Source organism: Gavia stellata, chromosome 7 (assembly GCF_030936135.1).
Source record: "Gavia stellata isolate bGavSte3 chromosome 7, bGavSte3.hap2, whole genome shotgun sequence".
Classification (NCBI taxonomy): Eukaryota; Metazoa; Chordata; class Aves; order Gaviiformes; family Gaviidae; genus Gavia; species Gavia stellata.
In genome coordinates, this window is record NC_082600.1 from 17,528,394 (window position 1) to 17,556,179 (window position 27,786).

Here is a 27,786-nt window from a genome sequence, read left to right on the forward strand (position 1 = left end):
TGTTTTAAAGTTAATTCCATCTTATGGGTGGTTTGATGAAGTACAGAAGTATTTATGTATCTTACAAGCAAAAAAAATTTGTAGGTCTGGGGTTTGTATTTTTTTCTGTCTGAGTTAAACCTTTTGATCACTGAATTCATACCAGTAAATGCATCCAAGAATAACAGCATGATGGCTCAACTCAGTGTTCGGAGTGCACATTCAACAGTAGTTTTTAGCATGATACAGAAGTATAACTGTTCTTTCTTTCTTGGCATAACTCCATGTGAGTGATTTTTAAGAGTATTTCAGTCACTGGTTGGTTTTTATGGGCAAAGAAGTTTATTTAGTTTATTTTTCTGTGTTATTTTCATTATAGAATTCAATTTTTTAATTAAAATTTCAGATACATTTTTGGCAAAATTTATTATATGTAGTAAAAATAACTTTTATCACTCTTTCCTCAAAGTTACACTTTTGGAGCCTTGCAGTAGTAAGTGTATTTTAAAAACTTAGGTGAGCTGTTTTGATGAGCAATCACATCTACTGCATAGCATCTGAAGGAACAAAAATTTGATTGTTCGTAATGCTATTTCTTTGTACTCTTTCATAATATTCAGGTGAACTGGATGATCATCTGATGCCAGTTGGTAAAGAAACGGTTAAATATGAGGAGGAGCTTGATTTACATGATGAAGAAGAAACCAGTGTTCCAGGAAGGCCAGGCTCTACAAAACGAAGACAGTGCTATCCTAAAGCTGTTAGTATCACTCACCACTGTCCACATCTCTGATCAAATGCTTTATGTACTGATAAGAAGACAAAATTGCCAACTCTTAATCTTACCTGATAAGAATCTTTTACAACAAACCTTGCATTTATAGTGGAAATATTTTGCAGTTTTAACTGTATGGAAACTTGCATTATTACCTGAATGAACTTATGCGACCATGTGCTTAGGAAGCATGCCTGCAGTTCAAAGAATCTACACTTTCTATAAAGCTTGTTGACTGTATTTGCCTACATAGAAATAACTGGGAGGAAAAATTGTCCTGCATTAATAATCTGTAAAAATTTTAAGTTCTGTGGTAAATATACTAGAGCAAAGGAAGAATTACTGCCTTTCCAGACAAATAATTGAAGACTGAAGGAGATGCCCAGGGGGTCAAAGTTACCCGCCAGGTGCTAAACACAGAAATATTTATTTTTTTTAGACGCTTGGTTTAGTTTGGTGACTTTACTGGTCAAACACAGACTTTCATAATTTTTGGTTTAAATCTTAGAATACCAAATAAGTACACTTTTAATATTTTTTACTTTTAAAATAGTTCCAAATATACTCAATACGCTAAAGAGGTCACATAAGATATTTACTATAGCTCTGCATTGTTCACTTATCCATAGATCTGTTACAACAGGTTTCAGCCATGTTCACTTATCCATAGATCTGTTACAACAGGTTTCAGCCACATCAGTTTGTAGAATTGGACTTCTTAGACAGTATTTATAGGGGAATGTCAAATACTTTAAAGAGAAAATGGAGAAAAGCTTTGTCAGAGTATTTTGCTACTACTCTGGAACCTTACTTGTTCCCCTGCGGTTGTTACAGGTTCTCTCTAAGGTTCTTTGAATAGGACAGGTAACTCATGCAGAATAGATTGCATAGTATCTTCTGATAATCTTTGCATTTGACAAAGAAACTGATAGCCTTTGCTCACATGTAGGAATGTCAGCATGTTCGTTCACAGTAGCAGGTTACAGTGCTGTGTTGTATGTTCATGTGCAGCCTCAGTTATGGCAATAGCCCTTATGTAATTCCATTCTTGGCATCCTCCACATGCCCCAATTTTATTAGTAGTTTAAATAACTGGTTATTAGGAAAGCTTAGGAAAGGACACTGTGGCTTCATAGAGTATATTACAGAGGGAACAGAGAAAACCTTTCTTGCAATACTTCACAAACATTTTGAATCTTTGCAGTGTTTCTTGGTGCTTCTTGTAACCAGTGCCTTCCTCAGTCCTCTTAACCTCACTAGTGATTTTTGGAGTAGGGGTGTCTTGTAAAATGCATGATTATTGTATCTCTCATTCAGAGGAGTTGATTTGTCAAGTGATGCATCATTCTTTCTTGGTTATTTTTTTTTAATATAGAATCCAAGAATACTTTCCCTTGCTTTTGTCCCAACTTTTCACATCTGGAAAAGAAGCTTTGGCAAATGTTTAAGGTCTACAGGATCCTCTTGGGCTTAATATAGTTATTAAATTTGTGAGTAATTTTCCATTAAGCCAAGGCCATACTTTTGCTATGGTATAACTTTAAAAACCAGGATTACATGTATTGCAGTTTAGTTTTAGATAAACAGGAGGATCATTTTTGAGACCTACAAAGTAATGAACTCCTACCAAACATAAAGCATGGTTTCTTCAGGTCTATGACAGATATGAGTAACAGAGTTAAAAGTGCTTGTGGCTGTTGTGAATATTCACATCTGCAAGCTAGAATTGTCATGAGAAAAGTATTCACATCTGCAAGCTAGAATTGTCATTAGAAAATTTGCATAGTGTAGTGCCTGGGCAAAGGGGCAGGGTATCAAATTTTGTGTGTTTGTCCCAAGTGTATAAAAAACATTTTTGATACTTCTAAACAGCTCTGCTGGGGAAAAGAATCCTTGTTACTGAAGCTGTAACTTCAGGCAAGCTTATATGAGAATTGAATTACTGGGTTGTAGGTTTTTTCTGTGTGTTTTTCTTTTTCTTTCTTATTCGTCATTTTTAGCAATACCTTTCCAAATAAACATGTGAAGCCTTGTTCAAAGAATAGTCTTAAGGTGAATTTTGCTTATTTTTATCATGTTAATGTTTGGGTTTTTTTGTATTTTTAGATTCCAGAATGTTTAAGGGATAGTTATCCCAAACCTGATCAGCCCTGTTACCTGTATGTAATAGGAATGGTGTTAACGACTCCTCTACCTGATGAGCTCAACTTCAGGAGACGAAAGCTATATCCTCCTGAGGATACAACAAGATGTTTTGGCATCTTGACAGCCAAACCTATACCTCAGGTAATGAGTCTAGCTCCTTTCCATATTCTACGTGCCTTACAACCTGTCATTTTCTACTTTATCCCCACCCCCAGACTGAAGAGTTGGAAATGACCATAAGTGCTGCTTGTATCAAGTAACCTAGAGAAAATAAGCAATAATATAGAATCATAGAATCATTTAGATGGGAAAAGACCTTAAAGATTAGAGTGCAGCTGTAAACCTAGCACTGCCAAGTCCACTGCTAAACCATGTCCTTAAGCACCACATGTACATATCTTTTGAATACCTCCAGGGGTAAGTGACTCAACCACTTCCCTGGGCAGCCTGTTCCAGTGCTCCATAACTCTCTCTCTGAAGAAGTTTTTCTTAATAGACAATCTAAACCTCCCCTGGCATAACTTGAGGCCATTTCCTCTTGCCCTATCACTTGTTACTTGGGAGAAAAGACCGACACCCACCTCACTAAAACCTCCTTTCAGGTAGCTGTAGAGAGCAGTAAGGTCTCCCCTGAGCCTCCTTTTCTCCAGACTAAACAACCCCAGTTCCCTCAGCTGCTCCTCATAGGACGTGTTTACTAGAGCCCTCACCAGCTTCGTTGCCCTTCTCTGGACACACTCCAGCACCTCAATGTCCTTCTTGCAGTGAGGGGCCCAACGCTGAACACAGTGTTCGAGGTGTGGCCTCACCAGAGCCGAGTACAGGGGCATGATCACTTCCCTGCTCCTGCTGGCCATGCTATTTCTGATACAGGCCAGGATGCTGTTGGCCTTCTTGGCCACCTGGGCACGCTGCTGGCTCATGTTCAGCCGGCTGTCAGTCAACACCCCCCAGGTCCTTCTCTGCAGGGCAGCTTTCCAGGCACTCGTCCCCAAGCCTGTAGCGTTGCCTGGGGTTGTTGTGACCCAAGTGCAGGACCCGGCACTTGGCCCTGTTGAACCTCATACAGTTTGCCTCAGCCCATCGATCCAGCCTGTCCAGATCCCTCTGCAGAGCCTTCCTACCCTGGAGCAGATCAGCACTCCCACCCAACTTGGTGTCATCTGCAAACTTGCTGAGGGAGCACTCAATCACAGAATCACAAAATCACGAAGGTTGGAAAAGACCTGTAAGATAATCAAGTCCAAGATCATCAAGTCTGGAGAGGTTACAATCCCCTCATCCAGATCATCGATAAATATATTCCACAAGACCGGCCCCAAAACTGAGCCTTGGGGGACTCCACTTGTGACCGGCTGCCAACTGGATTTAACTCCATTCACCATGACTCTCTGGGCTCGGCCATCCAGCCAGTTTTTAACCCAGCGAAGAGTACATCCATCCAAACCATGAGCAGCCAGTTTCTCCAGGAGAACGCTGTGAGAATCCATCCAGCCCAGTCACCACTTCATTTTCTGTCTTTAGTTATGGAACAATCTGTTTCTGGTTTTGTCAAACTTTTGTTTTACAATTTTATTTTTTATTATTTTGCAGTGGCAAATTGAAAATTTTCCTCCTTTTTTCTATGAGGTATGATAGGAGTGGCATATCAGCTACAAAGATGGCCTGCAGCGCTACCTTACCTATAAGAAAGCTATAAGTCCTTTCAGCATTCCTAGTCTGCAGCAGCAGAAAAAGTAGGCCATGTTAATTGAAATTGGTACCTATTGCTTAGGAAAGTTTTTAATAGAAAGGCATTTTCTGTGGATGAGACTCAGCTGAGGAATATTGCTGGTTTTCACATTTCTTCCTCCATAATGGAAAAGACTTCCATTTTTACTTGATCTTGTATAAAGAGAAGACTGTAAAATACAAGGAGAACTATTAAAAAAAAAAAGTCATCCTTTAAGCCTTCAAAATCTTAGCTATAATTGAAGGTCATCAGAGGTCAAAATTCTGACCCAGTTTGATCCAGTTTGCTGTGGGGTCAGGCAAGTGCTACCTTAGCATCTGAACTAAAAAACAACTGGTACTCTGTAGAAGAATCCTACTCTGGATTTTCTCTCTTGATTTCTTTTGTTTTCTTCTTATTTAGATTCCTCACTTTCCTGTGTATACTCGCTCTGGAGAGGTTACAATATCTATTGAGCTTAAGAAATCTGGTTTTACACTGTCTCTGCAAATGCTTGAGCTGATAACACGACTCCACCAGTACATTTTTTCACATATTCTTCGTCTTGAGAAACCTGCACTAGAGTTCAAACCCATAGAAGCTGATTCAGCCTATTGTGTTCTACCTCTTAATGTTGGTAAGAACAGAGCTCTTATTTTTTAAATATTCACTTTGAATTCCTTTAGCAACATGTTTGTTAGTGTTTATGTAAAATTTCAGGTGTTAGCTGTAGAAATAATACTATATGTGGTAGTATGGAAATTTGTTATTTATATTTTTTTACTTCTTCACAATTCCAAATTAGTTTTAACTTGATGTGAGTTGATTTATAGTAGGTTTCAGCTGACTCCATAAGGGTCTAAAATCAAATATATGTCTCCTTTGAAATTTTTTTTAAAATAATCAAATATGTGTATTGTATAAAAAAAGATTTTGTAATTTACAACTTCCCAGAAAAGTTCAGCCTGGAAAACTCTCCCCAAATAACAGAGTTATACATTTTCCTTTTTAAGTTGATGACTCCAGCACTTTGGACATTGACTTTAAGTTTATGGAAGACATTGAGAAATCTGAGGCGCGTACAGGCATTCCCAGTACACAATATACAAAAGAAATGCCTTTTATTTTCAAGTTAGAAGATTACCAGGATGCGGTTATCATTCCACGGTGAGTACTGTATACATATTTTAGGTATGTACCTATTGTATTTATACGAACCCTTGAATAAGGGGGTGTTAGTATCTGCAATAGAATTGCTTGTGAGAAATGTATGCTATTAATCTAAAGGTACCTGGTGGTGTCTCAAATAATTTAAAGATATTTTTTAGTCAATAGTTAATATTATATAGTAGCATTTAAGTGTTTAGGTCTCCCAAGACTCATTACCTTTTTATTAGGAGTAATAGAATTCACCACAAAACTTACATATTATTCTGATAAAACGTTGCGACTTCATCAAGATCTGGCCTACTGAAACCAATTTTAATTTGGAAGACTGAGACCTGGTAAAGGAAGGTATGCTGTTGGTAGACGGAGAAATTAACAAGTATAAAAGCCCAGTTAAAAGAATCTTTCTATTGAGTGGTATTTAGAGGAGAAATTTACATTATTTTATGTACTGGATATGCAAAGGTTCCCCAGAATTGGTAGGTCTTGTGGAGACTTAATTATTCCCTATGTCATGTTTGGCATGATGTGAAAAAAGGAAATGGACTGACTGGCTTGTGCTTGTACCTAGTATGTTGTAAACAACGGTAGTTTCAGAATATATATGGAAGATAAATATTAGTACTTTGTTTTGGCCTTATCTGTGTTAGATTTATTTATTTTTTTCTTTTAATGTCTTCCCACTTGTGCTGATGACTACTGTGGTAAAAATGCTCGTATAAAAAAAAAAGTGGTGACAGACCATCACTGTGTAAAAGCATTACTTCATTGTGATCAGACCACAGAAGTAGCTCATAGGTGGTGTGTATTAGCACAGTTGCTGGACTTCAGTGAAGCTATGGTATTTTACTTGTCTGAAGATCTGGCCACAGTGCCTAAACCAGAATTATTCTTTACCCTTCCCTCTCCTTTTGGTTTTTTTTTTTGATTGGGGGTGGGCCTGGGGTAGGTGGCTGAGTATATCTCTCTTACGAGAATTATTAGTTGCCATCTGATAATGTTCAGGCTTGGGAGAAACCAAAAATTTTTCACCTTGTTTCATATATTAAGAAATCTCAGAATTTCAAGTACTTCTGTTTCCAGTCACTATAAAAATAGTGGAAATATGTGCTTGTCCTCTATCCTGCTTGGTTGTAAACTCCTCAGGGGAAGCATAATACAATGACTGTGTATTCGTACAGTTCTGATTTGAATTCTTCAGAATAGGCATGGTTGTGAATAAGCTAAGAAAAAAGGATTTGTTGAAAGCTCCTTTAAACCACGTGTTCTTCAATGAAGACGTTCAGACAACCTGGGAATATGGTTTTCTTGATTTTTCTCTTCGGAAGAAAGCTAAAAAGACTCATTAATAGTGTGGTAATTTTATTTAGCGATGTCTATTTAGCTATTTGAATAGAAGCTTAAAATGATAAATGCAGCACATCAAAGTACAAAATAAGCTAATGCTAATGTAAATATTGACTGTTGATTTTATGGGGTTTTTTATTACTGTTATTTTCCTGTGCATGTTTATCACCATAGTATCCAATGATCACAATAGGATCACAGTAAAGGTGTTGCGGCATTCTGGCTTTATTTTTCTAACATTCTGCTTGTATTACAAGAACTGCATTATCCTTGGAAGGCTTGTAAATTTACCTTACTGTGTATTTGGGGTTTTGTAGTTTAACTTTATTTTGGAGCATGACATGGTTAAAATGCCAGTTCAGATGTAAGGTAGTAAGTACCATCTTTGTATGCAGTAGAACTCCATTTCTACTGATTGTAGCACATAAGAAACTAGTCATTAAAAAGGCAAATTACCAAGTTTAATTGTTAGGTGTTTGGAATTAAGAAATTATAATTTGCAGCATTACTCTTGGAGATTGTTGTCCAGAGCTTGATTTTGTATTAGATATTGAAGACAAATCCTGCATTTAATTTAAATATTTCCGTAGAGGGAATTCCGTAGATTATAGGTTGACTTTATTCTTCCTTATCTTATAGCATGTTTCTCATTTAGTTATTTGAGCTAGCTAAATGGTTTCTACCACAGAAAAATTCCACTAACCAAAAAGCTCAAGTGAGCTATTTAACGGTTTATTACCTGACCACGTTAGAATATGAAGAACTTAGCACAAGCTTTACTCTAAGGCTATAACATATGCCAAAGTATTTATTTTTTTTTTTAGGTATCGAAATTTTGATCAGCCTCATCGATTCTATGTAGCTGATGTATACACTGATCTTACTCCACTCAGTAAATTCCCTTCCCCCGAATATGAAACTTTTGCTGAATATTATAAAACAAAGTATAATCTTGATCTGACCAATCTCAACCAGCCACTGCTGGATGTGGACCACACATCTTCAAGGTAACAGCAGTCATATTTGTGTCTGATGTTTGTAGTTTCACAATAAAGTGCCTTTTTAAAAAAAAAAAAAAAGAATAAAGCTGTGGGTTTGTGTTTTCCAATACAGTTACTGATTTTTCTTTTTTTCTTGAGGGGTAATTCACTTACGTTATAACATCTGTAACTTGAGTCCATTTTTTTCCAGAGGTAACTGTGCTGTCACTTCACAATGCATTAAGGTTGAATACTAAGAATTAAGTCATCACTTCAGAAAGTTTAGGCTAGTAAGTTCTACTCATCAATTATGTACTTACTTTAAAGTATTTTCACATGGTTTTTAGACTTAATCTTTTGACTCCACGCCATTTGAATCAGAAGGGGAAAGCACTTCCACTAAGCAGTGCTGAGAAGAGGAAAGCGAAGTGGGAAAGTTTGCAGAATAAGCAGGTAAAATAGAAGTATCTAATTCAAGTTGCCTCTCTCTTAACAGTGATCTGACAGCTACCTTTACAGGTAAAATTCTTTTCTTCCCCCCTCCTCTCCCCAGATACTGGTTCCAGAGCTCTGTGCTATACATCCTATTCCAGCATCATTGTGGAGAAAAGCAGTTTGCCTCCCCAGCATACTTTATCGCCTGCACTGCCTTTTGACAGCAGAGGAACTAAGAGCTCAAACAGCCACTGATGCTGGTGTAGGGGTTAAATCACTTCCTGCAGATTTCAGGCATGTATTTTTTCAGTATGTAGTTTTCAGTATGATACCTGACTTCATTAGAAAACAAGGTGAAAACTTAATTATTACTTCATGAATTTAAAACCGATAACCCTTTGTTTAACTCATGTCAGTTTTCAGTGAAACATAGTTTAAAAAAACGTGATTGTGAGAGGTGGTGTTAGATGCTGCAGTCACTGTTGTTTTCAGAACGTGGCTTTTTAAAACATGTATGTGCACATAGAGTCTTCTTGTCTTGTGATAATATTTTTTTGTTAACAAAATCAGCATGTATCTTTACAGATATCCTAACTTGGACTTCGGATGGAAAAAGTCTATTGACAGCAAATCCTTCATCTCTATTCCTAACTCCTCTTTAGTAGAGAATGAAAATTACTGTAAGCACAGCACAATTGTAGTCCCTGAAAATGCTGCACATCAAGGTGCTAATGGAACCTCTTCTGCAGAAAACCATGACCAAATGTCTGTGAGTTACAGAACGTTGCTCAATGAGTCACCCAGTAAGCTCCAAATTGATGTCTCGGCAGAACTTGCAGCAATTAATGGTATTTCTTATAATAAAAATCTTGCCAATGGCAATTGTGATTTAGTTAACAGAGACTTTTGCCAAGGAAATCAGCTGAATTACTGCAGGCAGGAAATACCTGTACAACCAACTACCTCATATCCCATTCAGAATTTATACAGCAGTGAGAACCAGCCCAAGCCCAGCAATGAATGTACTCTACTGAGTAATAAATACCTTGATGGAAATGCTAACAGATCTACCTCAGATGGATGCCCCAAAATGGCAGTGACCACCAGTACTTCAAAAGCTATTAATCTTTCAAAAGACAGAGCAGATTCAGAAAAGAACCCTTCCAGTGGGTACTCCTCAAAAACTCTCGGTCCTAATCCTGGTCTCATTCTTCAAGCTTTGACTCTTTCAAATGCTAGTGATGGATTTAACCTGGAGCGGCTAGAAATGCTTGGTGATTCATTTTTAAAGCATGCCATCACTACATACTTGTTTTGCACTTACCCTGATGCTCATGAGGGACGACTGTCATATATGAGAAGCAAAAAAGTAAGTAACAATCCAATGATATTATGTAAAAGGCATACTGTAACAAGCCATATATATAAAAATTTCACTAGAAGATTGAATGGCAACAGGTTGATTTAATTCCAGAGCTTTACTGATTATACATTGGGTAGCATGCATATTAGGACTAAGAATACTGGACTAGGGATTAATGTTGCCATAACTGTGATTGATTGAAAGTGTTTTCTACAGTTCATTTTGAAATCTTAACCAGCTGATTACCAGCCTAAGAAAGGACAGGACTGAACAGAACTAAAAGTTCTGGGTTAGTGAGAACATTTGGCAGACTGAACACTAGAACTGTATTGAGTAGAAACTCTTTAACAGGAGTGCTTGAATGAAGGTGTGAAAGTTAGCAGCACAGAGCCCCAGGTTGTAGCTTTAATTTGACTTTTCCTTTGTTTCCTCAATAAGTTACTCTCCTTGAAAACTTTTAGCATGATCTTACAGGAACACTAAAAATGAAACAACAAAAAATCTTACAGAACTGTTGCATCAAAACTTTTGAAAGTATTTTAAAGTAAATGTAAACAGTAGTGAGCAGTCTTCAGTTCTACTGCTGCTGTTTTTAAATTCTGGAATAATCAATCATGTGAAAGTTTGTTTTGTTTGGGTGTTTTTCCCCATAGAATGTTATAACTTGAATTAAATGCTATGGATTTGATTGTCTACCTCTGATAAAATGCATCACTCTGAGAATTAAATGATTGAGTAGTTTAATCTTGGGGAATAAGGAGGGCTAAATAAGTTGCACAGTTCTAATAAAGTGATTGAATATTCAAGTTCAAATTTCAAGACTTGAAACATGGAAAGTGTGCTTAAAATGAGAAACAAAGATCAGAAGTTGATAGTTAAAAAGGAAAAGGAAGTATGTTTGTGTATGTGAGAGTGCTTTTTTCCCCTTCCTGATCAAAATACATCTGGATTATGACTTAGTAAGATTTGTTATACGGAACTGTTCTAACACTTTCTACTGCCAAGGTTTAGGTCAATCTACCCATAATAGCAATCACTTTTCATTCCAGATCTAGTCTGAATGTTGATTATTAACACTGGTAATTAATGACACTTGTACAGGTTATATTTACTTTTATTTTAAAAATAGCAATAATTTTCTTTTGCAAAGAGAATTAATGTATCAGGTTTCTTTAACTGAAATTGTCACATCTAATATGCTTGGCCTTAAAATTTATTTTTTAAAAAATCTGCACCTTGCTGTGAATTGGTTGTACTATATTAAGAAAGCTGAACTCCCCTTTGAGAACTAGAGAAAATGCATAATGGTACAAGATCTGCTTTGACATGTAAAATTGTTTTGCTCCTTTTGCATTTTAACCTATTTTTATGTAAATGTATGTCCAGAGGTTTATCAGAATTTTTTTTGTTGAAGGTTAGCAACTGTAACTTGTATCGCCTTGGAAAAAAGAAAGGACTGCCTAGTCGTATGGTGGTATCGATTTTTGATCCCCCAGTCAATTGGCTTCCTCCTGGTTACATAGTAAACCAGGACAAGAGCAACACTGATAAGTGGGAGAAAGATGAAATGGTAAGACTTTATTTAACTATGTTGAGGAATAATTATTTGCGTGTCTGTATTCTCTCACCCCTACCTCCTCCCACCTCCCAGATATTTTGGTATGTTTTCAGCATAAAAAAGTAAATATGTATCTTTGTTTCCTTTCTAAAACTTCAGTATAACTTACGGAAAATGAGAGGAAAACTGATCCTGAATAGAAGCTGAAGTAAGGAAATTTACTGAACATCACCCAATAATGAGTGTATATATTAATGGAAAAGCAGAGAAGAAAAACGTTTTCTTGCTTGTAGTTAGCATGCTTTCAGGAATTTTTTTTTTGAAATTTCACTTGGAAATTTTAAACAGAATTATCATTACTGGTTTTGCTGTAATATGTATAGGCAGAAGACTGTCTGCTTTTTAATAAATAATGAGTTCATCTTTATAGAATATATGAAAAGGAGTTGCTGTTTTTCATAGTGCTGAGGCAGAATGAAGATTAGAACTGGCTTGAGAAAATGTTCAATATTGGTTGCTGTTAGCTACACCACGGGTATGACTGAGAGCTACTTCTCATCCAAAATACAGTGCTGGCTTAGATACCCTCACTGTCCATCACCAAAAGCTTCAGAATGTCAAATCTTAATGAGGAACGATTCAAGTTATTTTCTGACAAAGCTCATTGTATGTCGAGAGTAGAAGTGCGTGTATAAGAAATATCACTGATCACAGCAGTTGGTAACAATCTTTAAGTGCTTGAGTCCACTTTGGAGATCTGGGGAAGAGGGTGGAGGGATTTTTTTCTTTTTCCCAATTCTAAAGACCACACTAGGATTGTAGAACCACCAGAGGGCACATGAGAGGACTATTAGGTAGATGTACTGTGCAAATAAATGTTTATTGCAGAATAAAACAACCTGATTATTGTGGTTCTTTATTGTGCCAAGAGTTCATTTCAAAGAGACTTACTGCTATACCTTTCTAAAAATAAAATAGCACATTTGGGACAGGAGCTAATAATTGCTTTTAAAAAGCTTGCAGTTCTCCATAGCTTTTCAGTGGCCTCTTCCTCTTTGCTAGTCACTGTTTATTTGTGAATAAAACATACAATTTCAGACCAAAATGCAGACAGTGATGGAACTAAGAAGTGTGGGTTTTGTGCCAAGTAGATACTTTGCTTTCTTGGATGTATATTTCATTCTCTGTCCGTGGGCTGATGGGCTATGACTGGGGCTAGAAATCTCACATTGTTATGACTAATTATTACTAAAACATCCTAGTCAAATGTTGATATTTTTTTTTATGTGTGTGTGTTATCAAGCTTTATTAAGGGGAAAGATCTTCCTTTGTTCATTTGATCAAATAGCTGATTTCTAAAGAGCATGAAAAAAAAGCACTTACATGTATTTATCTTCAGCTTGTAAGTGGCCATAACTTATTCAAAATCAATCAGGTGTTCTTCAAGAAAAGGTTTGTTTCTCTGGAGTTCATTGTTGATTTATTTTTTAAATGCTGTCTAATGATGAAAAAACCCAAATATCAGAATTGCTTCCTGGCTCCTTTACCTACTGTTTGTTCTCATCACTTAGAATTTCATTATTTTTTTATACAAGAAGCGATGTGCCGACAATGTTAGGGTAGTTCATGTAGCTGTCCTGCTAATTAAAATTAATTTTGTTTTAAGAAACTTGTGAATGAAATTGTAGTAAAAATGAAATTTATCATTTGTTAAATAGTTGTGAAAGCAGACACTGAAATCTGTTTGAATTGTCCATATAGACATGTCTCATTCAGAGAGTGTATTTTTATTTCAGTGACACATATGACAGGTGATGTGTTACAAGAAAAAATCCACACTAGCTCTGGTTGGGACTGGTTAAATTAGTGTTATTTTGAGCATTATACTGCTACTAGTATCCAAAATATCTCTTTCAAATAAAATTTTGCTATCTCTTTCAGATCAATTAAAGTTGTAGAAATCCCTGCTGTGTATATATGAGATGAGTGATTACAGCAGCAGAAATTCTTTTGGCAAAATGTCTAAACTATGGATTTCTATAGCTGCTTTTTAGCTCTTATTACTAAACCTGACCAAGCCTGCTCCATGAGGAAAGTCGTGATCTGTTTGATCCTTAGATGGTTTCAAGTGCTGCCTAGTACACCTTACAGCTGCCACCCATCCACATCTCTAGAGAGTTGTGCATTTGGCCCAAAGGGAGGGGTCCCCAGTGGTTGCATCTGGTTCACAGATTTGCAATATTAAGTGACTGAGACCTACAATATGATGTATGTAGATTGAGGGCAGATACAGGCTGTTTCACTTGATTCAAAATGGTGTTGGCTTTCAGGACCCAATCCAGAAAAGCACTTTGAATACAATCTTGCTCCTATCAAATTCAGTGGCAGAATTCCCACTGACATCAGTGATGCTGGGTTGAGCCTGTGAATAGTCCTTTTGATGTTAGGAAGACTACTTGTGCATTTAGCTAATACATTTAAGTGCTTTCCTGGATTGGGGCCATGGCAAATTGTACAGCGTTGTATAGCTTGGGCATATCTGTGTTCAATTTCTAATTTACATCAGTCCATACCAATTTGCTCAATATGAGCGGGGAAAAGACATGAGGCATCATTAGTTTTACTGTTGTGGGTATGTATGTAAGTATTAGAAAATTGGTGACAACTTTAATTTTTCTTTTAGTTAGTTAAGGCTATAAGTATAGCCTGAAAAAAGAGAAAAATTTAAATATGTACTTGCTTAAAGGATAGCATTAATACTAATTTCCTTTGCTTTGATTAGTTATCCTACTTCATGATTTAATGTATATGTTAATATTCAGTTTAAAAACAAACAACAAAAACCTATATTACAGGAGTGTGCCATTTTTACTGCTTTTCCATTTTTAGAACTGCTATATTGAAATCGTGGTAATATTAAATGTATGACAAACTGGAGACATCTCATATTTGTTAAAATTAAGAACCACAGGACAAGTTAGTAATTCTTACAGAACCAAAAATTGGCCTATATCTAATGTCTAATAAGCAGCAAGATCACTTACGGAATCTCCAACACATGCAGTCAAGACTGTTGCCCACATAAGCATTAGATTCTTGCCAACTGACTGGTATTAGACTCTCATTTTTGATCTGTAATATAAAAATCACCTACACTGATTTACTAAACTTACTTTCTACTAGTTTGCTAGGTAGACTGAATTAATTTGTAACTAACTGTGTTTGAGAGAATAGATGAATGTATTTTGCTGCTTCAGGTGATGACTGTTGAAGGCCTAGGTTAGAGAAGTTCTTACAATCGTTTCATTGAATGCATTTTCCATCTGTGTGGCCCAAAACTGCGATTATCATGATTGTGACTGTAGTAAACCCTGCAAGCTCCTTAGTATCTGCCATAGAAGGATGTAGAAAGAATCTTCAAAATTACACTGATTAAACATTTATAATAGCCTTACTTAGCAGCTGTAGAGAAGGACGCACCCAAAACTGTTTCTTGTACTTCTCTAAATTTTTTAATTTAGAATTCTTTCTTTTGTTTACTTTGCTGTGCAAGTATATAATATTCAGTGGTTTTACAATTAATTTTGTGTATCACATTCAAGTATAAGTACAAGTTCCTATGGAATTGCAGCATGTGTTATGTGTAGAACATACACTATTACAGGTTAGTAATAAAGGTTTTGTATTCCAAGAAAATTATGCTAGTCTTAGAATGCTAGTGTTAATTGAGGTTGTATTGTGCATCTGATCAGACAATGTAATTAGGGACATTAATTTAAAAATCAGTCTTATTATTAGCAGATACTACTCAAATCTTACTCTTCTGACAGTTCTGGAATGAAAGTTTCTCATTTCCCTCTTCAGTACCATATTGTGTTCTTTCATACCATTGTGTTCTTTCATAGACAAAGGAGAACTTGTTGGCTAATGGTAAGCTCGATGATTATGATGATGATGAAGAGGATGAAGACCTAATGTGGAGGTTACCCAAGGAAGAAACAGACTTTGAAGATGATTTTCTGGAGTATGATCAGGAGCATATCAAATTCATTGATAATATGTTAATGGGATCAGGGGCTTTTGTGAAGAAAATTTCTCTCTCACACTTTTCAACCACTGATTCAAACTATGAATGGAAGGCACCCAAAAAGTCATCCCTGGGTAGTGTTCAGTTTTCATCAGATTTTGATGATTTTGACTATAGCTCTTGGGATGCTATGTGCTATCTGGATCCTAGCAAGGCTGTTGAAGAGGATGATTTTGTAGTGGGTTTCTGGAATCCATCAGAAGAAAACTGTGGTGTTGATGCAGGAAAACAGTCTATCTCATATGACTTGCATACAGAGCAGTGTATTGCTGACAAAAGCATTGCAGACTGTGTGGAAGCCCTGTTGGGCTGCTATCTGACCAGCTGTGGTGAAAGAGCTGCTCAGCTTTTCCTGTGTTCATTGGGGCTGAAGGTGCTCCCTGTAATTAAAAAGGCTGATTGGGAAGGCACTTTGTGTGCTACCAGAGAGAATTGTAACAGTGAGCAGAAAAATCTTTCACCAGACTTTGTTTCCGCTTCTGTAGCGAGTTCAGAGCATTCTCTATATAAAGACCTGGAGTATGGCTGTTTGAAGATTCCACCGAGGTGTATGTTTGATCACCCAGATGCTGAAAAAACCCTAAATCACCTTATTTCTGGTTTTGAAAACTTTGAGAAGAAAATAAACTACAGTTTTAAGAACAAGGCTTATCTTCTTCAGGCATTTACTCATGCATCATACCATTACAATACCATTACTGGTAAGTTGTCTTAAAGAAACTAGGTTTTTTCGCCATATTGTACATGTAAAAAAAGCCATATATGTTGTGTTCCCATATGTAGTCTTTTTTCAGACATCACATGGTACTTTAAGAAGTCAATAGCCTCTGAATACAAAATCTTAAAAAATAATATCTTGCCCCTTATTTAGAGGGAGATACTTGTTGAAGCTGTATCTCAATGATTATTCATATTTTGGCTTGATACAGATAAAAGATTTACTGAAGCCTAACCAAGTTCTAGGAAAGAGCAGCATTTTTCATTTCAGATGCTGTATCACTAGTTGTATATATGACTGACATTAGATCCTCATTTAGCTGAAGTAAGTTATTGTAGAACTCTGGAAAATTGCAGTGTACTTCTAGAAGCAGAGGTTGTGTTTTGCAAATATATTTAGCAAATTTGTCCCATAATTTAATCCCAAGAATATTACCCTTTGACTGTACTTCTGAAGATTAAAAGTAGACTATACAATTTTTAGTAGCTGAATAGTCTATAGGATAGCAGCATATGGAGACTTCTGTTTGAAATTGTGAATTGGAAGGCTTAATTTAAGTCTAGGTGTTTTACTGCATAAATATTTAAAGTCAAAGTTTGAAGCAATTTACTAAATCAGACTACATACTAATTTCAGGTTAACTGCTTAGTGTATCTGTACATGATATCATAAACTTTTTACAGCAGTAAAAATTTGTATTTCTGTAATCTTCTTGAATTGCTTTTGCTTATTCTAATTAATTTAGTATTTGTTCATTCCAAAACTTTAAATATTTTCCTATGATAATATGCAGTTAAGAACAAACAGTGGTAAAATTCCAACCCTGTTCGAAGTGAATGGTAAATTCCTGTAAATTTTTCCCCATAGTGAATTAGTTCTTTATTCCAAGGAGTAAGAAAGCTCTGCTTTAACTAAAGAAATAAGTAATTTTGAAATGTTAGTACATTGAGAAACAGTTCTGACAAAATACTGAAATGCTCCTTTCATTTTTCATTCTAGGTGATATTACCCACATAAATATATATTTACTTTTTACAGATATTTAACAAAACACATAGAAGGTAGATGATTCCTTTTTGTATATATACTAACAAACAGAAACCTTGAGGGATAGTTTCTAGATGAAATTACGTTGTTGGTAGCAGAAACTTTTTATTCCATTTCTATTTACCAAGTAAGACAATTGTGAATTGCTGTTACCTGTAACTTTTTCTCTTAAGGAGTAGCTAGCAGTTGAGATCTGGCAGCATCTTGGGTTCAGCTGCTGTAAAAGCAACTTAGTACTAGCCGTTTCACACTCACATTACTGTTGTAGTAATTTTGTCTTCCTTACTTCTCTACCCACCTATCCCTGTTTGCTTTCAAGGGGTTTTTTTGCTTTTGCTTACATTCTAAAAATAGATCTCCATAACTCTCCATTCCCATGTCCCCTGTCAATTTTCCAAACAGCAATGGCTTGGCAATTTTAGTTTTCAGTTTAAAAGACCCATTCTGAATGGGAATCTTTGTTCAGTGCTTTTTGAGAAATCTAAATGTGTCACAAATTAGATGAAAAATCTCAGATTGTATGTTCCGCCTGCTTTTAATACATTGATTTCTTTATTAATTTTTTGGAGGTTTAATTGTTACTGTTTTCAGATCAGCCTGCTGGTGGAATCTCTCTTGGTTTTACTTTTTTGATGTTTCTCAGCACAATGTGAAGACCTTGAGTAAAAGCATTAATTGATTATAAACACAAGTGTTTTGCTAGCCTCAGAAATTAACACTGGGTTCAAAAGTGGCTTTATTATTAGATATAACTTCTGTTTTTCCTGATTTTTTTTTTCTTATAATTCAGTAACAATGCCTTTAAACACAAAGATACCTGTTCTAAAAAAACCAGATTGTATTCTCTGTGCATTGGTTAGTTTGTGGAATTTACACGGCAGCATACCAAACCTATCCAAAAAGGCCTGGAAGGAATGTGTGTGTTTAAACTTAATTGTGGTGTTGTACATTCTTCTATTTCCAATGCTTTAAGATTGTTACCAGCGCTTAGAATTCCTGGGAGATGCAATTTTGGACTACCTCATAACCAAGCACCTTTATGAAGACCCACGGCAACACTCTCCAGGAGTTCTTACTGACCTACGATCTGCTCTAGTCAATAATACCATTTTTGCATCATTAGCTGTAAAGTATGACTACCACAAGTACTTCAAAGCTGTCTCTCCTGAACTGTTTCATGTTATTGATGACTTTGTGCAGTTTCAAATGGAAAAGAATGAAATGCAAGGAATGGATTCTGAGGTTAGTGGAAGTAGAAGAAATGTGTTCAGTATCTGATTTAAAGCATGTCACTGGATTTCTTAGCGTGATGTGCATTTTTGTAATGTTTTAATTTTATGCGCGCAGCAGCCATAGAAGCAGGCTCCCAGTAATGAAATGTGCAATATGCAAAGTAAAATACAATCTTCAGAAAGTATAAAATCAATAATAGCATTCAGAAAATAATTAAGTTAAAACTAGTTTGCCTCTAGATTTTTCTGTGACACTTGATTTCAGTCACTATTTTGCTTTTGTGTTGTTGTTACAACATGGCGGGGGGGGGGGGGGGGGAATGCTTAGCTTGCTTTCTTCACTGGCAGATCGGAAGCACTACTATACCATAAAATTGTGATGAAGAGTTACTAAGTCACATAATGCTGACTCAGGACAGCATATCCATGCAACATCATGAACAATACTGCCTTGGCACAATGCTGGGATTATTTGATGTAGCACACTGACAGAGATTTCCACTGTTTTTTTCTTACGATTTCTGCTGGAGCAGGTGTCATTGCACTGTACTGAAGGGTGCTTGACATTGCTCCTGAAGGCTTTTTCTCTGCTAACCAGGGAAACATTATATGCATCTTTCAAATAAGCCACTTGAAAAGTAGTTTAACTGAAGACTTGCAAACACAGATCATATCTGTGCTATGCTGCAAAGCTAGTGATAACGGCCATCTATTTGCTGGAGAATGGATTAAAACTAACTCATGTAGATAAGCTGCTCAGAAAATGTATGAGAGCAAGGGCCTTGTTAGTCAAATGCTAATCAGAGTCCTGGAAGAGATGGACTTTCTTATTATCCTTTCTTTAAAAGTGTTGTCTGATAGATACCCCTAATAGTTTGTCTTCTGAAAAACTGACCAATCTCTTAAAAAATATTCTGTCTGAAAATACTCCAGCACTAAACAGACATTTTACCTTTGTCTTTAGTAATTTCTTCTTTCTGATATGCAATGTAAAAGCTTGGGAATCAAAATACTTCAATTACATATGTGTTTACAGGCCTTGCACTCTGTTGCAGTGTGAAATCCGTGTGTTTTATGGGAAGGTTCAGAAAACATTGGCTAAGAAATTTGTCACTGAAATTTAGATAATATAGGCTATTTTAATCAGAGGATCAAAGTCTGTTATCTGTCTTGTTTTCTTCACAATATGAGTCAAAAAGCTAAAAACTTACTTTAAGAGCTCATAGTAGTGATTTTTAGCTTTGTTCAGTTTTTGCTAGTGTGCAAAAAGATTGCCTAGAAACTTCCACCAAAGTTGCAACCAAATTGTGTGATAGCTGTTTCAAATAAAATTCTTGTTTCACTCTCCCTACGCCTGCTCCCTATCTTGGTCTGGCACTGAATTACTGAAACTCTTATTTCATCAGAGTTAATGCAAGAGTCTTTGTTTCTGCAGTTCATGCCAGCTAGACTGGCTTCCATGTGTGTCTCCACGTCATCTGCTTTTCTTTTTTCAAATCTCACTCCTGAAACATCTGTTGTCCCTTGCCTTATAGCTCTTAGTTTCTCTCTTCTTCTGTTATTTCAGTGTAACTCAAAAGTGCTTCAGTTTGCACTTGGTATGAAATACGCTATTGAAAACGGTTGAATTTGGTTTTTAACATCAAAATTCCCGTTTGGAGTGTGTACACATCAGGTCTGACTTCTTGTTTGATTTTAGGCAAAAATATTGTGTGGGACTAGTTTATGAAGTACTATGGTGACTCTTAAGAGGACTGAATCGGGTTTTAAACCCTAAATAGGGACCAAATGGAGTGAGAGGGTAGCTGCTGGGGGGAAAGACTGACAAACTTATTTCTCTTTAGGCAGAGGAGAGTAATGGTCAAAAACTTTGTTTTCACGTTACTTTGTTTGGACTTAGGTGTGTGTATAGTATATGTATTTGAGGTATTTTTAGTGAAGGATTAGATTAACTCAGGACCTGTAAGACATATACTGAAAGTTTAGTTTTAATAATGAGAATAGACTTGTCTTAAATTAGTAGCATAGAGGAAAACGCTGTCTGCTACATTTAATAAATACCTGAGTGTGCCTGTTTAGTTCAGTCTGATGTTCCTGGTTATCAGTTATTAATGGCTTATTTTACTCATGCATGTTTTGTGCTTGTTTCTGGGGTAAATGAGGTAAGGAAGGGGACATCCAACTTTCATCCAGAGTTTGGACTTACAGATTTTAAAGTCTCCTTCTAGGAGATGTTTAAGTATGAACTCTTCCTTTGCTGTGAGTAGCTTTCTAGTATGAATTGATAGAGCCAAGTCTGTTTCTTATTGGAAAAAACCAGACCCATGGTGAAATCCTACACAATTATTACAGGAGGACTTCACAAAGCGTATAAGGTCTCTGTACACAATGGTGTTTGGGATTTTTTTTCACATTTGAAAAGTGATATACCCAACAACTTGGTTTCATTGGGGAATAAAAGAACAATTTCACTGTGGAAAGTTGTCAATGAAAACTTAAAGCAGCTCAGGATAAGATGTAAGAGAGCTTACATTTCTGAAGATCTTTGTTTTATTTTAAAAGAAGCAATTGTTTCTCTCTTTTCTCCTCCCCTTCTCTCTCTCTCCCCCCACTTGGCTTTTTTTAATTGCAAACAGCTCAGAAGATCTGAAGAAGATGAAGAAAAAGAGGAAGACATTGAAGTACCAAAGGCCATGGGGGATATATTTGAGTCCCTTGCTGGTGCCATTTATATGGATAGTGGAATGTCTTTGGAAATGGTTTGGCAAGTGTACTATCCAATGATGAGGCCATTAATAGGTATTGTCAGCTTTCAGAAAAAAACTAATAATTAAGTGCCATCTGTTATAAAGAGACCAAAACTAATTTTTTTTTTTTAAATAGAAAAATTCTCTGCTAATGTGCCCCGTTCCCCAGTGCGAGAGCTGCTGGAGATGGAGCCAGAGACAGCCAAATTTAGGTAAGAATACACTCCCTTTGGTACACACTGCCATAGAATGTTTTTAAACTGTGTTTCAGAAATTACTGAGGATTTTTAAATGTCAGGAGTGACTTTTAATTTCTTTTGCACTTAGCAGCTAGCATGATCAGTGTGTTCACTGATTTTTTTTTTTTTCCTGTGTAACTTTCTGAGAAAACTAATGATTTCTGTTTAACTATACTGCTTTAACTTCCATAGAAGAGAGAATGTAGGTCTCTTATTTCACATTAACTTGCCTAGGCAGTAAGTAATTCTTGTGTCTATTTTTGCAGTCCTGCAGAAAGAACTTACGATGGAAAGGTCAGAGTAACAGTGGAAGTTGTAGGCAAGGGAAAGTTTAAAGGTGTTGGCAGAAGCTACAGGATTGCCAAATCTGCAGCTGCGAGAAGAGCGCTACGAAGCCTCAAAGCAAATCAACCTCAGGTCCCAAACAGCTGAGACTCCTCTTAAATAAAATGGGGGAAAAAAACACATACAAATAAAGCAAATTTTTAAAAATGTTGATGTTGAGAGGAACAAATTGGAAGACAGAATTTAAAGTTTGTTGATAACAGAACAGATGATAAATCATTTAACATGTATAAAATTTTGGAACTAATTGTAGTTATAGTTTTTTGCGCAAACACAATCTTGTCTTCTTTCCTCACTTCTGCTTTGTTTAATCACGAGAGTGCTTTAATGATGACATTTAGCAAGTGTTCAGAATAATTGTTGTCAGGTCTTTTTTGGTTTACTTTTATTGTCAGTACAGCTTTGCTTAGTGTTAGAAGGCCAGGGAGCTTACGCCTAATGCAGTTGCTAGATTTATATATAGTAATCTTGAAATTCTTCAATCTGTGCACTAGTGCCAGTCATAAAGCAGTTGATAAACTGTACTGGATGATTGGGTATAAGAAAGAATAAGTGTGCCAGTATTCTCCTTTTTTTTCTTTTTTTTTTTTTCTCTCCATGTCATCTTTTTACATTAAGATGGCATTCCCAATCATTATTGCACTTATTTGTTAGGGACAGATTTTAATTGAAATGGCTGGCATACTGGTAGAATGAAACTTCAGTTTCCTTATGCCACATGGTCTTGCATAAAAAAGGTTCTTGCCTTAAAAATAAATAAACCCTCATTAATAGTCTTTAATTTCTTATCTTTTTTGGAACAAACTGTTTTACATTCCCTTCATTTTGTTATGCATTTTACAATGATACAGCTCTATATTTACAATACAACTCATTACTATAGCTGTGACTTATTACAGGATTATAATAGAAATTGTATTCATATATATGTAATTAGGTTATTTTTAACAATTCTGAGGAGGTGGTTAGTCTACAGTTTTTTTTATACCATAAACAAAATATGGTCTTTGGCTAAAATTCCAATTTTACACAAACCTGCAAGCTAGATAGTTCCAATACTGAAAACAGTAATGAATAATTGCACAGTGCAAACTGTCACTCTAATAAAATAACCTTAGACATATCACACCTAAAATATGCTGCAGATTTTATAGTCAATTGGTTACGTATTTAACAAACAGAGCACCTTTACACTTAGAGATATTTCCACGTAAATTTCTTACTGTACTTTTCAGAGTTGCATGCATATTTCACCTACCAAAGCTGTGCTGTTAAATAACATGAAAGTTGATGTTTGAGATATAACTGCCGTACTTTTGATACATCTGTGATTTAGGTCCTTAATTTAGAGAAACTAGCTCATTGGTGTTTTGGTCTACTGCGGTTGGGGGGGAAATCATACTGTTATTTTTAGGCTTTGCCTATACTTCTTTAATTCGATTTTTGTAGGCACTCTTCACTTAAATACCTCAGTTCTTTTTTCTTTTCTTTTTCCTTCTATTTTTGCATGCATTGTTTTTTTTTTTCTGTTTTGGTGCTATGTTTATATATTATGCTTGAAATTTTAATTTTTTGCACTGTAACTATAATACCTCTTAATTTACCTTTTAAAAAAGCTGTGGGTCTCGTATTCCCACCAATATCAGTAGAGGTTTGCTGCAATTTTGCCCTGTTAATTATGCTTGAAGTTTGAGAAAGCAGAGCAAGGTGTTTTAACGTTTTCCAGCACAATAGTTTGAACTTGATGCTGTGTCTTATGTATTAAATTACAAATAAATACTGTATTTCCTGCTTTTAAACCCTATTCCTTTCCTCACAAATGCACACTAAAACAAAACAAAAACTGTCAGCTCTTGCTTCCTTAACAAAAAAATAAAATAAATGCCTTAGTGACAAGGGGTAGACATTAAGCTTTTCTGAAATACAGTTTTCAAAAGTTCATATATTTTCTATCTCAGTCATTTTTCATTGTGCAAAAAGGACCATGCTTGTATTTGAAAGCATCATTGTTACAGTAGTCAGACCGAGATTTAAAATACTAGCTTATAAAAAATTCTAGCATTTGTTTGGTCCTTCAGTCATGAAAATACAACAGGGTAGTATAAGACCTGCAAGTCTTGATGTGTATAAAACAAATGTAAATGAGATGGAACAGTAAATCATGCAGTCTAAATTTTCAAAGGTAAATTGCTTTGAGTTAGCTGTTTAAAAAAAAAAGACACCAATTTAAGTTATAGCTCCTTCCTTATGGTAGGAGTGAAGTTTCTTAGAGAAAATACATGATCACTAATGTTAACAATTCTGTGTTTCTGGCCAGACATAAATCAGCAGATATAATCAGACCATCTAGAAAGTCTTAAGTAGTTTTAACTGCGTTATGAAAAACTAAAATATAAGTTAGTCTTTGAATACCTAAAATTTCTTACTGATTGTTACAAGGTAATAGATTCTCAGGGGTTTCAGGTAATTGTTAGCAGTAAAGCGCTGCAGAGTGTTTTGATGCAAAGAAAATTAACTGAACTTGCTCTGTGTTTCAGGATAGTTTAATGATCACTTTGTTACTAGATGAAGCCTATGAATTGGAAATCTGAAATGTGTAGTGGCTGACTAAAGTAGTTTCTGCTGCTGATGCGTTTTTAAATGCGTTTTAAATGCCGTAATTTTTTCCAGTGTGACCTCATTGAAATATTTTTTATCCTTTGAGATAGAAAATTCATATTAGTTTCCATGTTATACATCTGTGTGTTTTACCCTACAGTTGATATGATTTTGATATTGGACAGTGTATGCTATTAAAGACCTAAATCTGATCATTTGAAGGTTGGGATAGAAATCACTTGACATGCTATAAGCACAAGTGTAAGTGGACTGTTGCAACCCATCTTCAAAAGCAACCACACAGTCTCATCATAAATAGTGTGGGGGTTAGTTGGCATGAACCTTGTTTTTTTATCTAAGTCCTATTATACTGTACTTTAAACAGTCCTCCTAACTATGCTGCGTTTTTATTTTTATGGCTTTTTTTGCGCTGTTCTGTTCATGTAGCACAAATAAGCATTGCACTTGGTACCATGCTTTACCTCATTTCAAGGAAGAAATGCTTAACAGAGAGGAAAAATGTGGTTTGGCCTTGCTGCTGTTCTGATTTACTGAATTTGAAAAAGATAATTATAATGCCTGCAATGTGTCATTTACTTGCACAACTTAAATAGGTCATTTGTAATGTCTGTGGCATTTTTACTGTATGTGGAGAAATACAACAAAGATGTGTAACAACTCTTGATTGTATTTTAAAGCTGTTGTTTTTCTACTTCATTGTTTTACTGTTATGTGAAGTAATTAAAATTAGAATGACCTCTGACACTCCAGTAATTATCTCTGAACAAACCAACATATTATGTGTATAATGTAGTTTTTGCAAGAAGACAGCCCCTAGTATTTTGGTCAACCTCGACTAAATCTCTGCTCCATCTGAATATTGAGTGCCCGGTAGCAACTTCTGAAGTGTTTGTTCAGCTTGATGCTGCTAAAGTCCATACAGGAAAAAAGCCTACTATTTTTAAGTCTCATAACACAGTAGTATGTTGTGACTGCAGAGTACAGAACTTAGACAAGAACCAGTTTCCGTGCTGGGGAGGGATATAGTGGTGGCCCAGGGATGATGTGCCAGATCCTCAGCTAGTGCAAGTTGATGTGGTGTCATTTTAATCAATGGAACTGCATTCTCTTACATACCTGAAGATCTTGTGCTTGTTATTGCAGAGTTTGGGGTTTCCTCCTTCTAAGCAAATATAGAGCCATAAACTGGAAAACATGGGTTTTATGTTACTGCATATGACGTAACTATGCTACATGCATTTATCTTTATAGAAAGTGAAATCTTGGTATCCCAGTCACAGCAGCACGCATAATCTGAAAATGACAAATAGCATCATGGTCTGCTGTGATACTACACTTGCCTCTCTGACAGTATTCTGGATTTGTATGTTTTGGGTGGGGTTCCCTACAAAAACGTTCTCATGGAGATCTCTATATTTATTACATGAGTAAAGCGAGAAGGATTTTAGTTTTTGCTACTTAATTACTGACATTGATCCTTTTCCAATTGCTCTAATTTTCAAGAAGTTAATTTCTTTTCTTTCATATTAGGTTTAAAACTTAAAACACTACAGTTCATGAACATGAAATGTAATCTAAATATCAACTGTAACTCAATCTGAATTATGTTATCAAATATCTAGAGGTCATTGTAGTATACTCCACTAGCAGTTAAAATTAACTTCTGTCAAAGCTAACTACATTTCTTAAAAATAAATTTTATCCATTAAAGTCCTTGGGTTTTTTCCCTCTTTTATTTGAATGGCAACCACAGACAACTTAAATTGCTTTGTAGATGCACTCAGAATTTACTGCAGCAGCAAGTTGGAGAGAGAAATGTTTGTGAACAAGAATTGGAAATTGCAGGCATTTTTATTGTAAATAGTTTGACTGAAAAGATGGTTAAAATCAAGTAGAATGAATAACAAAAATAATTTGATGGACAATAAAATATTTACCATCACATGCTGCAGCTGTCTTTAAGGGACATAAAATGTAATTCATTCATACTGTAATCATGCTGCAGAAGTTTGCAATCTGCACCTTATGGATCACAATTACCTTTAATAGTTTTTTGTAATAATTGTAGCTGAGTATATCTCCAATAAAGTTATGGTCTGTTCACCTTGTATTGTCTTTTTGCTTTTGTTTTTAGTTCCTCTTAATGTTTCCATAAATCTTCTAGAGTTTACAAAAAATTACTTTTCAGTCTAAATAAAAAAAATAATTTGCAAAAACATTATTTCTTGACCTTGTTTAAAGTCAAGTCTGCTTGTCTCCTTACTCTGATGAATGAGCTGTCTTCATAGCTGTGTGAAGACTCTTAAGGGACGTTCAGGTTAAAAATGATGGCATACGTGCTACAATTTGGTCTCTATATTGACCATTATACCTGCAAGATTTCTGTTGGAGCGGGGAGGCCCCAGAGCACAAGGGTTGAGTAACACAGGTTTGCACAGTTCGGCACATCTTGTAGGAATAACGTGTTAATATTAGCTAATAGTCTCAACATTAATAACACTGATTTTAATTATTCTTTCCATTTGTTTTCCGTTAGTATTTCACTCATCCTGAATATTAGAAGCATGTTTGTAGAGTGTTCTGACTGGCACACCAGTGTCATGTCTGTTTTATGGAGGTGAGGCGAGACAGACCTGCCAGTCAAAGATCAGGAGTCTTCCTTTTTGAAAACTTCCCAATGCAGCAGTCAGTTTCTTGGCATCTGCAATAGGCAACTTCTCCTAAGCATTTTGTCTTAGGTTATAGAGAAAAACAGGCTGAACTGCTGACAGGCATGGCAGTACCTTTTTCTGGGACTTGGAGGAGGGCCAAATCACCAAAGTCTTTCAATAGTGTCAGTTTATTCCTTGTCTCAGCTGTAATGAAGCAAGCAATTCTCAGCTGAGAATCCTGAGGAACCTTGTGGATCTTCTCTGGCTTTCCAGCTCTTTTTTTTTTTTCCCCCTCTAGGTTCTACCCTGACGCTGATAGCACTGGTAGGTAAGGCCCTTTAACCTCCAATGTGTAGGTTAGTAAGCCGTAGTAGGGGATGACAACACAGCCCCTACCCTCCAAGTTCTAGTAAGTCAGTCAAATCGGAAAACTTTCTTTACCCAAATTTTCTACAGGAAAATAGGCCTGAAAGTAATAATTAAAAAAAAAAGTAGTTGAAGATGCCATTATCTTCCCGTTCGATTTGGAGGAATGAGATGAGACGGATGGCCATTGAAACTTGGGTCTCAAAGGAAGTGGTCCATCCCTTGCTGGGTGGTAATGTGGGGCATCCAGAGTTCTCCAGAAAGTCAAAGTGTAT

At 35.9% G+C, this 27,786-nt stretch overlaps 1 protein-coding gene across 3 annotated transcripts in view; it reads left to right on the forward strand.

Moving 5' to 3' along the window:
• Positions 1–22,357, forward strand: part of DICER1 (dicer 1, ribonuclease III) — a 37,791-nt gene extending 15,434 nt beyond the window's left edge. For 2 of the 3 annotated variants that reach the window (XM_059819987.1, XM_059819990.1), the window contains 14 exons: positions 600–739; positions 2,861–3,040; positions 5,034–5,247; positions 5,624–5,777; positions 7,949–8,131; positions 8,452–8,557; positions 8,658–8,833; positions 9,125–9,908; positions 11,317–11,472; positions 15,366–16,248; positions 18,286–18,554; positions 21,181–21,343; positions 21,428–21,503; positions 21,797–22,357. In XM_059819987.1, coding sequence (XP_059675970.1) covers positions 600–739; positions 2,861–3,040; positions 5,034–5,247; positions 5,624–5,777; positions 7,949–8,131; positions 8,452–8,557; positions 8,658–8,833; positions 9,125–9,908; positions 11,317–11,472; positions 15,366–16,248; positions 18,286–18,554; positions 21,181–21,343; positions 21,428–21,503; positions 21,797–21,962 — 3,650 coding nt within the window. In that variant the 3' untranslated portion in view covers positions 21,963–22,357. Of the gene's footprint in view, positions 1–590; positions 740–2,860; positions 3,041–5,033; positions 5,248–5,623; positions 5,778–7,948; positions 8,132–8,451; positions 8,558–8,657; positions 8,834–9,124; positions 9,909–11,316; positions 11,473–15,365; positions 16,249–18,285; positions 18,555–21,180; positions 21,344–21,427; positions 21,504–21,796 lie in introns of all 3 variants that reach the window. The other variant, XM_059819989.1, reaches the window with a different exon arrangement.
• Positions 22,358–27,786: the final 5,429 nt, after the last annotated feature.